Source organism: Ctenopharyngodon idella, chromosome 16, assembly GCF_019924925.1.
Source record: "Ctenopharyngodon idella isolate HZGC_01 chromosome 16, HZGC01, whole genome shotgun sequence".
Lineage (NCBI taxonomy): Eukaryota > Metazoa > Chordata > Actinopteri > Cypriniformes > Xenocyprididae > Ctenopharyngodon > Ctenopharyngodon idella.
The window spans coordinates 13,090,001-13,105,875 of record NC_067235.1 but is presented as its reverse complement, the minus strand read 5'-3'; the positions used below and the strand labels follow the sequence as shown (position 1 = coordinate 13,105,875).

The window sequence follows — 15,875 nt, the reverse complement described above, 5'->3', positions numbered from 1 at the left end:
GATCGACTGCTTCCCTGCAGTAAAAAGTCCATTAAACACACCGTGTAAGAGGTGTGAGGAGCAATACGTGTCTCCGCTTGATTTATGGCACTCACACGCACACAGGCCCATGGCTGGGCACACTTCGCTAATTCTACGATTACAGCATGAATCCTTCCTCCGTCCTTTATGTCATGTGTGGAAGTGAAGTGAGCTCCAGCCGTCACTGATGTCCAATATTTCTCCTGCTTTGGGATTTGTGTGGACACACCCTATTGGCTAATCTGAAAATGATTAGGGGTGTTGGATTTGTGGAATTTATATTGGCACAGACAGTCTGTAATGACACAGTATGCCCACGTCTGGAGAAATGCACTTTACTGCACATGCAAAATATACTTAAAAGCACGACAGCATGAAGAATGCAACTCTTGCTGCAATTCTTCTTGAGTCGGGTGATCAATCAGATGACTGCTCATGCATAAAGTTCTCAAGTGATTCATACATCTTAGATTAAAATGTAGGGAGATTATGAGGATTATGAGATTGGTTTCAATAACTGGAACTGCTAAGCTAGAATTCTGTCCAAGACCTGTGCGTATGTGTGTGTGTGTCAGTGTTGTGGGAGTAACTAACTAAAAGTAGCAACGCTACTATCTTAACTACATTTTTCAGCAGTTGTTTTCTAAATAGTATAGCTTTTACAGTAGCAAGCTACTTGACCCAACCCATAGCAGTGTTAAACTGCTGATTTCTATATATATATATATATATATATATATATATATATATATATATATGCTGATTTACCTTTATGTATCTCTTTATCCCCCGGTTTCAAAGAGAAGGCGTAAGCCTAGTCCCAGACTAAAATGCATGTTTTAACTGACAGCAACTTGTACTGACATATCTTAAAATATGTCAGTGCCATTGTTTTGACTCAAGATGCACACCAGTAATGTTTCTTTCTAAGGCACATTTATAAAAGCTACTTTTATGCCCTAATTGAACTAAGACCTAATCCTGGCTTAAAGGGTTAGTTCACCCAAAATTGAAAATAATGTCATTTATTACTCACCCTCATGTCGTTCTACACCCTTAAGACCTTCGTTCATCTTCGGAAAAACATATTAAGATATTTTTATGAAATCCGATGGCTCAGTGAGGCCTCTGTTGCCAGCAATGTTACTGAACCTCTCAAGATCCAGAAAGGTACTAAAGACATATTTAAAACAGTTCATGTGAGTTCAGTGGTTCTACCTCAATATTTTAAAGTGACGAGAATACTTTTTGTGCGCCAAAAAAAACAAAATAATGACTTTTCAACAATATCTAGTGATGGGCGATTTCAAAACACAGCTTCATGAAGCTTAGAAGCTTTACGAATCTTTTGTTTTGATTCAGTGGTTCAGAGCTTGTATCAAACTGCCAGAGTCACGTGAACTATTGAAGTTTCAAAACACTTATGATGTAACAAAGCCTTGTTTACTGAAATCATGTGATTTTGGCATTCTGAACCACTGATTCAAAACAAATGATTCGTAAAGCTTCAAAGCTTCATGAAGCATCGTTTTGAAATCACCCATCACTAGATATTGTGGAATGAAGTCGCTATTTTGTTATTTTTGGTGCACAAAAAGTATTCTTGTCACTTTATAATATTAAGGTTGAACCACTGTAGTCACATGAACTGTTTTAAATGTTTTTAGTAGCTTTATGGGCATTGAAAAAGGGAGTGTTATTGCTGGCGATGCAGGCCTCACTGAGCCATCGGATTTTATCAAAAGTATCTTAATTTCTTTTCCGAAGATGAACGAGGGTCTTACGGGTGTGGAACGACATGAGGGTGAGTAATAAATGACAGAATTTTCATTTTTGGGTGAACTAACCCTTTAATGCTCTATGGCGTTTGCAAATTACCTACTACTTACACTAAACCCTACCCTAAACCTACCCTAACCTAACCTAACCTAACCTAACCAATAGAGTTAAAGGGGGGGTCTCTAATGCTATTTCATGCATTCTGACTTATTTACACTGTTAAAGAGTTGGATTCTCATGCTAAACATGGCCAAAGTTTCAAAAACGTGTTGGACATATAACGGACATATATTCTGTGCCAAAAATACTCTTCCGATTCCTCACAAACTTCGGACATTTTTTTTAGATTATGGCCCTTTATTATGTAATAAAGGGTGGAATTCCTTGTACGGCTACTTTCCCCGGAAGAGCACACGTGCACACATCAACCAGAGCGAGAGAGCAAGAGCACGCCCATCAACGTGCTTCGCTTGGCTTTACAGAAGTCATCGGCAGCCCTGGACAGGACTTGCTCGAGAAAGATTTGTCACTTTGTTTTTAGACCACGAAATCAACAATGTCACCAAAGAAGTGTGTTTTTGGTTGTGAGGGAAAGATAACCTTGGTTCCCAAAAAACCCAGTGTTAAGTGGAGCTGAGAGATTTGTGCTCACACATTACATTGATGCGCTCTCGATATTTGTTATTAAAATAACCATAGAAACTGATAGTTACAATCACTTTTTTATTGGTTAAAATGAATGGAGAATATCTTGTTTTTCCGTGGCTGCTCGAGCCCTTAGGATCAGCGCTTATGGTTTTATAAACAAGGCCCAGTTCTATGCTGGATTTACAGATCGTTTGAAACCAAAAGATGGAGCGGTCATAGCGGTAATGATCCCGGTCATGAGTCGGAACCGCAGGTGGTGAGTAAAACTGCTTCAAATGTCTGTTTTGTTGGCAGTATGCGTGTAAGTGCGTATAATGTAAACAACACGAACGTAGTGAATTCATAAATTCATTATTCATCATTCAGTATACGCTATATATTTATTACAGTGATTCCAAAGTTATCTATGAATAATGCGATGGTGTATTGTGTGTGTTTAAATACAGTTGTTTAGCTGACCATTGATAGCTTGCAGACGATTGCTACGCAAAAGCTGCGCGTGCTCGTCATTCTTTAGCTCTGCTCACACGGCACGCCTCCAGGCGCTCGGCTGTTTTCGGAAAGACTCCGTACAGCGTATGTATCTTATATATCTTTTCGGAGTTATGAAGGATGCACTACTACTCTATAGGTACTCCAGATTAAGATTGAGATTGGCAGAAACTGTGTGATATCCCCCTTTAACAAATGCAAACACAAGATAAAAAAAGTGTTTGCTGAAGTAATGAACTGCGAACTATTCATGCGATGGAAACATCAAAATGTACAAGTTTACTAATCATGTGCTACGGCATTATTAAGGTCATAATATAGTATTGTGCAAGGAACTGCAAAAAATGAGTCTTTATCAATCATAATCTGACCCTGTAATTTTAATTTATGTGAAATGGAACAAAAGTTGTTGTCATTTAACTGCTTCTAGTGTTAATTTCACCTGGAAACTGCAGTGAATATTATGTATAGTTACATTTTTGGAATTTTGCAAAAATGTAGGTAAAGGCACGTTTTTCTAACAAGACTATTCTGGCCAGAATGGGACTTTATTTCTTATTTCACAATTTAACTCACAATTACCTTTTTAATTTTTATTTTGACTGAGAAAAATAGGCTCCCTTAGTGCATATTCTAGTTTAGTTGCATTTATTCGCAAATTCTTTTCAGATTTAATGTTATTACTCTTGAGTTAATTCATTCAAAATCCCCATTTTGTGCCAGAAAATACAGCGCTGATTAAATTATAAGTCATAATATTAATACAAAGAGTACCTTTGCAGGCTTCAATGTAGTTAGCTAATTCTTGTTAGCATCTTGTATTGTAGCTAACTAGTTTTTAGTGTAAAAAAAGGGTAGCTTCACTGTTGTTCAACTACTTTGAAGTATGAGTAGTTTGTAGCTTGACAAGTTACAGGTCAGTAGCTTCCCCAGCAAAGTTGTATATATGCTCTCACAAAGCTAGCATGTATGCTTGTGTTTGTTTCTGCTTCAGAGTATTTGTGTGTGTTTATGTATAGCCTCTGGCAGGTTTAAATTAAGCAGCTGTTGACAGGTGTGAAAGTTTCAGATGCTTTTGTCATTAAAAATGCTAAAACTTTAGTGGAAAGACATTTAATCTCATACACACACACAGTGCGGTGTTCAGACATGGTTCCTCTAGAGGAAAAACAGTAGCTTCCAGCACAGCTTTAAAATCAATCAATGATGGAGACTCCAGCTTTGGGATCTGGCAATTTCTGTGCAGTGAGAGAAATTCCAGCATACCCATACAGCTAAAACATGTATGAAAACACAGACACACACTCACACACATGTGCTGCTGATGAAAAAGACATTAGCAGGTGCTTTGTGCTAACGCTAAGTCAAAGTGGGGCAGCTTACCTGAAAGATTTGCTTGAGAGAGAACAGCGCCCTTCGCAGCTCACGTCCGGTTGAGTTGTACAGTTTTTCTGTGGGAGAAAACAGGGAAAAGAGATTTGAGTTGATCTTCATGTGCTTCACTTTCTAACAAATTGTTTGCAAGTTAGGATGGGGCCTATGTAGATGATTTTATTGTATTAAAGGGAAACATGCTCCATGAGTCAAGCACTTTGGCCCCATGTGCTCCAAGATAAAGTACTGTGTTTTCCTTCAGTTTTCTGCTCAAACTTCAATTCTTCAGTCTGCCAGCGTGTGGCAGAGTTGAGCAGAGTACTGTCTGTGTGCATTAGTGCAATAGCTAAAGACAAACCAGCTTGCAGCCTCTGACTCAGCACCTATATGAAATAATGATCATGCATATCTCTCTCTCTCTCTCTCTCTCTCTCTCTCTCTCTCTCAGTGTCCTTGATTATCTCTTTATCGATGGCTTTGAGGAGCTGTATATGGAAACCACAGGCTGAACCTTACAACATGCAGTGCTCTCTCTCTCTGTTTCTCTTTCTCAATGTGTCCCCATAGAGAACTCTCATTAACATTCCGACCTCAATATTGGCAGTCTGAGAGTCCAATTTAATCTTGCCTACTGCTGAGTGTGTGTTTGTGAATGTCAGACTGTGTGTGTGTGTGTGTGTGTGTGTGTGTGTGTGTGTGTGTGTGTGTCAATGCACGCTTTGCATGAACCAGTAAAATGTCCTATATATATTATATACACACGCCGATTAAGCATAACATTATGACCACCTTCCTAATATTGTGTTGGTCCCCCTTTTGCTGCCAAAACAGACCTGACCCATCAAGGAATGGACTCCACTAGACCCCTAAAGGTGTGCTGTGGTATCTGGCACCAAGATGTTAGCAGTCTCAAACCATTCCTCAACCATTTTGCTTTGTGGCAGGGCGCATTATCCTGTTGAAAGAGGCCACAGCCACCAGGGAATACCGTTTCTATGAAACGGTGTACATGATCTGCAACAGTGTGTCAAAGTAACATCCACATGGATGGCAGGACCCAAGGTTTCCCAGCAGAAGATTGCCCAAAGCATCACAGTGCCTCCGCCGGCTTGCCTTCTTCCCATAGTGCATCCTGGTGCCATGTGTTCCCCAGGTAAGCGACGCACACGCACCCGCACCCACACCCGGCCATCCATGTGATGTAAAAGAAAACGTGATTCATCAGACCAGGCCACCTTCTTCCATTGCTCCGTGGTCCAGTTCTGATGCTCACGTGCCCACTGTTGGCGCTTTCAAGCGGTGGACGGGGTCAGCATGGGTACCCTGACTGGTCTGCAGCTATGCAGCCCCATACGCCACAAACTGTGATGCACTGTGTGATCAGTGTTATTCACTTCACCTGTCAGTGGTTATAATGTTATGCCTGATCGGTATGTACACTGCCCGGCCAAAAAAAAAAAAAAAAAAAAGTCGCTGTTTGGATCATAATTGCAGTGATTATTATGTTTCTAGCATGTTATATTTTTGGCAACAGTTCCTCTAACCCTAATTGATGGATTGTGTAGCTTTTCATTTCTTGAATAACCATATAGGTAGACACATCATGGCCATATTCCAGGATGACAAAGTCCAGATTCATCAGGCTCAAATTGTGAAAGAATGGTTTAGAGAGCATGAAGGATCATTTTCACACATGAATTGACACCTCTGAGTCCAGACCTTAAATTCATTGAAAGTCTTTGGGATGTGCTGGAGGAGACTTTACAGAGTGCTCACCTCTTGTATTGACAATGCAAGAGTCAAGCACTCTAATAAATTAAGTTGTTTTGAAAAAAATATTTTAGACAAACTCAAGATGGTAAACTTAAACGTTTAAACATGCATTTAGACATGCAATTTTTGATCTTCAATGACGCTCAGGTCAGTTTTAACCCATGTTATGTGAAAGCTCCTGAAAAAGCTACTGGCCAGCTGGCATTTTATCTCAAATTTGGCTCTTAGTGAGTGAATTCTGATCCCGGTATGTAGGAAATAAGTTGCGCTCATTTAATTCTGCAAATCCCCAACCGCTAAGACAGGAAGAAAAGAAACTGCTAAGAGGTTTCATTGCTAATAATTACAGAAATACAATACTTCATACATTAGCACCATATCCACCCCTTTTATAAATAATATCAAGTTATTAAACTAAAGGCTTGTGTTTATGTGCCAATACAGAGAGGAATTTTTCTTCCGGTTCGGCTTTATAATTGGCCGGCACATATTTCCAGAGCTTGTTTTCATATACAGTAAGAACAGGGTTTTGTGTTGAGTTTGACAGGACCACACCACTGTGATTTACCTCAGGCATATGTTTCTGTTGTGGGGCTCAACAAATCATGTTGAGCAGAGTGAAGAACCGCATGAACCAAAGCCAGCCATCTTACTTTTCAACCAATGTGTCAGAACTTTAATCTGGCCTTACTCAAATGTAAATCAAAGCCACCTCCAGAGAGAAAAGTCCTCTGGCACACCTGGATGCCTTAGGCCCAGATTATAAAGAACAAAACAATTATTTAGGATAAACAACCTGTCAAAACCATTCCAGAAAAACTAGTCAAAATAAACTTTAAAAGATTATCAATGAATGAAAACCATTTTCGCAATGTAAACGAACATGCTCTATTTTTTTCTGTGAAATATACTTATAATCAACAATTCTTGCAGCAAAACAGTCATAATTTAATTTTACAAGATCATTTTGACCTTCCTCTGACCCTGCGGTTACATTTGAACTGTTTAAATAAAAAAACAGATGACAAACCATCATTTATTTCCAATGAACAAGTTCACGTTGAAAAGAGCCACAGTGGCTTCTCAGATTGCAGCAACTTCCAGAGATAGATGGATTAGACTGAGTCCATCAACACCCGTAAAGCTTGAATAGTCCTATACCTCTTCATGGGTTCGACATTTCATTTGGTAACGTTAGGCAGATTTGATTTATAAGCTGTTAAATGTTTGATGATTGAATTAGCTTACATGTGAGTAAACAATGCTTCCATCGCTTGTTTCTGCTTCTTCGTTGCTTGTTTTTGGATCCAGAGATTATTTCAGAAGATGCCTAAAAATGCCCCCTTACCGTATAACAGTGAAAACATGGATTGCGGGGCAGAGAATTGTTGTGTTATAAATGACAGAAAATCTCTTCAATGGCAAGGAAAGAGTTAAATTCACAACTTTGAATGAAAACATAGCTTTTAAGGGAACCAAAAATGTTTGAATGGTGTAGTTTCTGCACATTGGTTGGACAGGAAAAAAAAAAAAAAAAAAAAATTATATATATATATATATATATATATATATACACATATATATATATATATATATATATATATATATATATAACAGGTTTAACTCTTCATTAACACAACTTGAAAAGTGGATATATGTATGTCTTGACAAATTATTTTTTTAACAGCATCTGGTGGTAATTTGCTCTTTTCCTCATTTTTAACACTATGCCTTTTAAAATTACTCTCAGAATCAACACAAATAACAATATAAGCACATTCTGTTCAAGCAACCTTGGACTCCAAATCTCCTCTGTCTCCTGCTATCAAGAACCTTAAAACCATAATAGCAAAAGCCTTCATCCATCCTTCCTTCAGTCTCTTTTTCTCCAGCATTCCTCTGATCCTGCTGGAATAGAGGAGACCAGACAGAAAGGACAGCAACCTTTACTCAGGGACTTCCATATTTGGCCCTCACTTTCTCTCTTTTTTCATGAATCTTTTTCTCATTCATTCAGAGTGTTCTGTACTGAGAAGTCAGCCTTTTTCTTTCTCTAACTCTACCTCTGATTCACCAAACTGGATTTCAACAACACTAGCATTTTCAAGTCTACTGACAAAAGCTTGCTTATTCTGCTACATCATTGGAAAGTCTGGTTTAAAATCTGCTACCCATAAATGTTTTCTACTTAATTTATTATTTTGCAGCAGGGAAAACCTCCACCCACCCTGATGGAATAATTTAAGACGTATTCATACCATTAACTTGTGAGTCAGTCTTTTTGAACGATTCATTAAAAGAACTGTCCCAAAACAGTGATTTGTTTATGAATTGCTAAATAAGTCAAGGTTTGGCTGATATTAGCATGACCCAGTTATACCCTGCTGGTGGATGCCGTAACTCTCTAATATTCTACCCCAAAAAAATAATTAAAAAGAAAAAGTAAATAAAAGTAATTCGTTAAGGATTCAGACTACACTGGCATATGATTCACTGAAAGTGACTGAAACTGGCTCATAAGAGTCATTTGCTTAGAAATCAGGCTAAATGGTCATGCTGCAATTTTTGATTCACTAAAGAGAACGGGCTCGTAAGAGTCATCCTTTATGAATCAGGCTAGATTGGTCACTCTGTACTGTATGTTTTTAATTCGCTAAAAATGACTGTCTCATAAGAATAATCATTCAGGAATCAGACTATACTGGTAGAACTGTATGATTTTTGATTCACTATAAAAGAACCATCTCATAAGAGTCATTAATCTGGCTATATGGGTCACGCTGTATGTTTTTGATTCACTAAAGTGAATTGGCTTATTAGAGTAATTCGTTTAGGAATCAGGCTAAATGGTCATGCTGTAGGTTTTTGATTCATTAAAAAGTACCGGCACATAAAAGTCATTCATTAAGGAGCCAGGCTAGAATGGTCAAGCTGTATGTTTTTGATTCGTTCAAAAAATATGCCTCATAAGAGTCATTCATTCAGGAATCAGGCTAGAATGGTCAAGCTGTATGTTGATTCACTAAAAAGAACCAGTTCATTAGAGTCATTCGTTTGGGAATCAGGTCACACCTGTATGTTTTTGATTCTCAAAAAAGAACAAGTTCATTAGTCATTTGTTCGGGAATCAGACTAAACTGTTTGTACATTCCTACCCTTGTTCTATTATTTCACCATACTACTGACATAATCATTGTCTCTCACGTTACCCAGAATTCCTCCCCTACTCCACAAAACACTCACCCCAGACCTCCGTCCTCCAGCTTTGAGCCTGTGAACTGGCAGGCTGGCAGAGGAGCTCTGTGATCACTGGAGGATGAAGGGTAATGAAGAGGAGGGTGAGCGTGGGATCATTTTTGACAGACCCTCTTAATGCCACACGGCACAACGGAGTCAGAGAGCTTCAGCGATCCGCAATCAGACACGCGCTGATTCAGCTAATCTCCAGTTCCTCTCTGTGGTTTCTGGATGAGTCTCATGAATGTGGTGATGATCATAAAGATCACAGAGTGACAAACACACTCAATCTCTCCACAGCCATAAAAGCACCATCACGACACGGATCCTGCTGTATCATGCAACGGATCCTTCTTTTGGAATGTGTGTGTATGTGTGTGTGTGTGTGTGTGTGTGTGTGTGCGTGTGTGAGAGAGAGAGAGAATCTCGCTACTGTGCTTCCATGATCTCTCTATATGTAGGTTCAGACAGTGTACTGTAATTCAGCCCTACACAGACTTTCTCCAATAAACCTGTCACAGAGTTATTCCCGCCTGTCATAAAGCCATGTATATCTGTAGACGGATACAGACACACACACTCTTACATATACAGACACACACACACACACACACACACACACACACACACACACACAACAGGGAGAGTGAGGCCCTCCTTTAATGAGAAATATTTCAGCTCTGATTAGTTCCATACCAGCTGCCAGGGATAAGTGCCCGCAATACTGTCCTCTGTCTCATCACGTTCAGGATGAAAAATAATAATAATGGACAGAGAGAGAGAGAGAGACAAAGGAGCCAGTCAGAGAGTGTGAGACAGAGAAAGAGACGGGAAGAGATGTACATGTTTATAGTGTATATTCAGTGGCCTTAAAAAGTTTTCTTAAAATAAAATATAATAAAATAAAATAAAATAAAAATAAAATAAAATAAAACACAAAAACAAAAAACAAAACAAAATAAAATAATAAATAAATAAAAAAACACAAAACAAAATAAAATAAAACAAAACACAAAACACAAAATAAAATAATAAATAAATAAAACAAAACAAAAAAAAACACAAAAACAAAACAAAACAATGAAACAAAACAAAACAAAACACAAAATGGGGAATGGGTCTAAACTATTAACTTTAATAATTATGGTACATATACTGCCTAAATGTGGCTATAATGGCATGAAGACACAATCACATGGTGAGGGTAGGATTTAAATTCACAGAAACAGAGCAGTGGACTAATATATATGTGTAATTTGTATATGTGCGGAGCCACTTCTTTATACTACAGAGAAACAGACATTTGTAGATAGACAAGGGTAGATGCCATACTGAATTTTACACAGATAAAAACAAAGCTGTATGTGATAAACTTAGTGCCTTTACAATGGCCTATAGATCACATGTACAACTTTCAAAACTGTTCAATGGAGTTTTGTCTACTGAAATTGTTTTGGAAAGATGTTTCATCAGTTGAACAATTGGCATGTTGTTAAACAACAGTACAATCCATTGAACTAGGGCTGGGCGATAAAACGATAACGATATGTATCGCGATAGACACGTGATCGATATCAATAAAAAATGTGTTCGATAAAACGTTAGATTTTTTTTTATTCTTCGTCGGACGAAAACAGAGGTTGCGAAGCATTTTGGTTGCATTAAGAAATGCACTCGCTCTCTGGTAACCTAGCAACGTAGGGAGTGACACGCTAACAGCCAATCATGTAACAGTATCAAGTTTGGTTGCGCCATATCGTTGTCTCATGCTGGTCTGCTGGATTCCTCTTCAGTAACCGGCAACTGATAAGCAGAAATTGAGTGCCGCAGCGAGCGAGGAAATTGTAAATAAAAGAGGAAAAGTCAGCTCGCCAGTATGGCAGTTTTTTGGATATTATAAGTCTGACCGTAGTCAGACCAATGTCGTCTGCAAATTATGCAAGACTGGTAACCACGAACTTGATGTACCACCTTAGCCGCGCTCACCCTTTGGAGCACAGCCGTATTCAACCAACAACATCTGTAGCTGCAACACCGCACAACATTTTAATTATTTGAGTTTTCCATGGTTGTTGACATTTCTGTCTTAATAACTGAGGGGATTATGATCAGAGAAAGGTTAAGTTTAAAATAAAAATGTTTAAATGTAATATATTTTTCTCCTGGTCCTTATTTTAAATGGGTCAGAAAAAATTATCAATAATTATCGGTATCGACCGATATGAAACACTGATATCGTGATACAGTTTTCAGCCATATCGCCCAGCCCTACATTGAACACACTGTACTTCTATTCATCAACGCCCTGTTTTCATTCCTGTCAAAAATTAAATATAGTGCTACCCTGACTAATGCACCAATTTGCCAATTGAGAATAAACATTAATAACTGTGGAACATAAAAGACATTCTGAATATTTTCCAATCAATGAAAGTCAAAGGGGATAATTGTAAAAACTGTAATAATATGTTCATTTTTGTTACACAGAAGAAAAAGTAATACAGGTTTGGAACAACATGAGGGTGAGCAAAAGATGAACATTTTCATACTGGGGTGAACTATCCCTTTAAGAGTGAAAGTGTGTGAGGGTTATGTCACCTGAGGCATTGTAGTTTAAATATTATCATACCAGTGGCACCTGCTGTCCTTTAGTGGCCCTTATAAAAGCTAAACTGAGAGAATACAAGGATGAAAACATGAATCAGCATTTGCGTTTTTATACCCTTTTCAGCACTTTCTGAGGTACAAGGTCATGTCTCTAAAACCGGTGTGTGAACGTCTCCGTCTGATGATAATAATAATGATTATCCAGCAATAAAAGTGTGAGCAGTAATTTTGATGCCTCTCAGTTGCCGTAAGGGCTGCGGGGAAGCAATCCAGTGAGATCTGAATGGGAAAATCTGAAACACACACAGATGAGTGATGTCTTCATATATTGATAAAAATTCTCACTTCCATTGTCAGAACTTGTTCAAAGTTGGTGACAGGTTGTAAAAAAAAAAAAAAAAATCACTATTTTGAGCCAGACTGTTTCAATGAATTTACTGATCTTGTTCGCACAACCAGTTTCGCTGATTAATTCAATATTCAACAAATGATTCACATGTTGTATTCATGACTGATTTGGTTCTTATGGACTTAAAGGGTTAGTTCACCCAAAAATGAAAATTCTGTCATTAATTACTCACCCTCGTGCCGTTTTACACCCGTAAGACCTTCGTTCATCTTCGGAACACAAATTAAGATATTTTTGTTGAAATCCGATGGCTCTGTGAGGCCTACATAGGGAGCAATGACATTTCCTCTCTCAAGATCCATAAAGGTACTAAAAACATATTTAAATCAGTTCATGTGAGTACTTATTTAGTGATGGCCGATTTTAAAACACTGCTTCAGGAAGGTTCGGAGCGTAATGAATCAGCGTGTCGAATCATGATTCGGATCGCGTGTCAAACTGCCAAACTGCTGAAATCACGTGACTTTGGCGCTCCAAACTGCGGATTCGACACGCTGATTCATTATGCTCCGAAGCTTCATGAAGCAGTGTTTTGAAATCGGCCATCACTAAATAATTTGTTATTTTGGGTTTTTTTGGTGCACCAAAAATATTCTCGTCGCTTTATAATATTAATATTGAACCACTGTACTCACATGAACTGATTTAAATATGTTTTTAGTACCTTTATGGATCTTGAGAGAGGAAATGTCATTGCTGGCTATGCAGGCCTCACGGAGCCATCGGATTTAAACAAAAATATCTCAATTTGCGTTCCGAAGATTAACGAAGGTCTTACGGGTGTGGAACGGCATGAGTGTGAGTAATAAATGACAGAATTTTCATTTTTGGGTGAACTAACCCTTTAATGATCAGTTACAGAGGTTATCATCTCAATGGAAGAGATGATTATCAGTGAATCATGTCTTAAATTTCAGTTTATGTTTGTTCGTTATTGTCATACGGACCACTTTTATGATACTTTAATGGTGCTTTTGCATCCTTTTAACAGCAAATAATGACAGAATTTGATTCTGGGCTAAATAATTACTTTAAAGGGGTGGCTGATTATGATTTCACTTTTTTAACTTTAGTTAGTGTGTAAAGTTGCTGTTTGGGCATAAACAACATCTGTAAAGTTACGATGCTCAAAGTTCAATCTAAAGGGAGATATTTTCTTGCAGAAATTGCTTTTTAAGGACTACAACAAATGGCTGGTAGGGACTACAACGAGCTTCTTCCCGGGTTGGTGTAGTAGTGTAGTTACCATGCCGTCATTTTACGCCGGACTGCTTCCCAAACAAGGGTCAATTTAACGCTGGATTTGCACAAAAGATTAACATGACGGCACATGCTAGTCGATGAGTTGAATCAACTCCACAGCAACTACATAAATTTATTTATTCACAAACCATTCAGAAATGCCCAGATGCATTCTAAATGTTGTAACTTCTTCCTGAGTCTCTCCATCAGTGTCTGACTCCGGTTTGAACAATGTAAGGCTGAGCACCGTTACTGACAATTGTCATTTTGGCTGCGTGAGATTCTCCAGCTTTGTTGTTGTTGAGCAAGCTTCTTTAAAGCTGTTAAAGCTCCGCCCTCTTTTGGAAAGCGGGCCGGTAGTAGCAGCCTATTTGCATTTAAAGGGACACACACAAAATTGCGTGTTTTTGCTTACACCCAAATAGGGGCAAATTTGACAAGCTATAATAAATGATCTGTGGGGTATTTGGAGCTGAAAATTCAGACACATTCTGGGGACACCAGAGACTTATATTACATCTTGTAAAAGGGGCATTATAGGTCCCCTTTAAAGTGCCCCTATTTTGCCTTTTTTTTTTTGGATATTACCTTTCATGTACTGTGCAATCTTTGTGAATGTAAAATGTCTACAAAGCTTCAAAGATCAAAGTGCACAATAAACTGAGTTATTGTCTCCCAAAAGAAAGAACCGATTCTGAACTGCCTGAAATGAGTCGTCAGTAATTCCAACTTTATATTACAATATTACTATATATATATATATATATATATATATATATATATATATATATATACATATATATATTCACTATAATGCCAGCCTATGGACTTCATTGGCTGCCTGTGAACAACCTCTACTTTGATCTGCCCTCAAACAACGTAGTTGTAGCTGAGGCCTGGAAGATTTTGGTTCGTGTTGTCGACATGTTGAGAAGACAGTGTTTTATGAGCTGCGAAAGCAAATCCACTTTGCATGCACTTCAAAGGATGAGGACTTGGTGACAGACTTTTCTCTGGTGATGTATGCTGGACAATTCAATCATGTTGTCTGCTTAAACTCCACCCCTTTCTTAAATTCGACCGCAAGCTTTCATTCACATCTGCTTACATCCAATCAAAAACTGATGCATACAATTTTTTCCATAACCGTTTCACTCGGATATACATCAGAGGATAGAAGAAAAGATCTGTCGCAACACAAAATGGACACAAGTCTCTTCAGACCACCTGCACTTGTTTTCTCTCCCTCCACCTCCTCTGCTCTGTTCTTCATTTATGGAGAGAAAACAGGAGTAATTACAGTGAAAACTTCCCCAACATGAGTGTGGGCTCGTAACATGCCGCTTTATGGCCCGACAGGCTTCTCTGCTTTCATCCTCTCAGTCGGTCCAAACATGGAGTGGGTGATAGGTCAGAGAACGCAGATAAATACAGACAGGTGGGAAACATTAGGCAGAAATGCAGGTAATGATGAGATCACTCAAAAGCAGTGGAAACCAAAACTGGAGAGGATTTACTGGGTGGGGCAGCAAGGGAATTAAACGGCCGTGCGTGTGAATGTGCGCGCGAACGGATTTTAAAGGGAACATTCAACGTGTGTTTGTGTGTGCATGTGCATCCGATGTTAGCTCGCCAGCTCTTCGACACAGCATGCATGGAAGCCCTGCAACTTTTTAATTAATTTGTTCCTGCCACTTGAAGTTTGTTCAAATGAATGGTGCACTTTGATGAGAGCCAGATGGAAGTCTGGTACTTGGCGTTTGATTAGTTTTAGCCTAGCTTGGGCCACACAGGCAGAGAAGCGCCCAATCGGCCATGGCTTCCACAAGCTTTGTGCCATCACCTATCCAGAAGGTCATGCTCTTCCTCCCATAAAACAAGAGAAAATAGGCAACAATGGAGACAAAGATCCTTCAGTCCATAAATTTTTCAACAACAGAGGCTGACAAGAAAGGCTCTCTTTTTTTACTGGAAAATTTTAACTTCGAACAGAAGGCTTTGTGAAGGATTCATGTTAAAAACGCCACCACGCCTGAATTTAAATAAAGCGTGAATTTGAAAACAACTCATAAAACATTTAAAACGGGGTGGATAAAAAGACTTGAAACCACATTAAGAAAAATGCAAGCAATTAGAAGTCATGTGCTGGCATACTGGGTGGAATATGAGGATTTGTATAAAAAAAAAAAAAAATTATATTCACTGTGTATAATGATTCATAAAAACAACTGAGAACTTGTAAGGGTCTATAAGCCAAAACTGATATGAGATTTAAATAAAAAAGGAAAGAAAA

General features: G+C 38.4%; 1 protein-coding gene across 1 annotated transcript in view; it reads right to left on the bottom strand.

The window, feature by feature from the left end:
- Positions 1–15,875, bottom strand: part of fhod3b (formin homology 2 domain containing 3b) — a 202,532-nt gene that overhangs the window by 81,869 nt on the left and 104,788 nt on the right. The window contains 1 exon segment of the mRNA XM_051866566.1: positions 4,324–4,391. Within this exon segment, the coding sequence (XP_051722526.1) occupies positions 4,324–4,391 (68 nt within the window).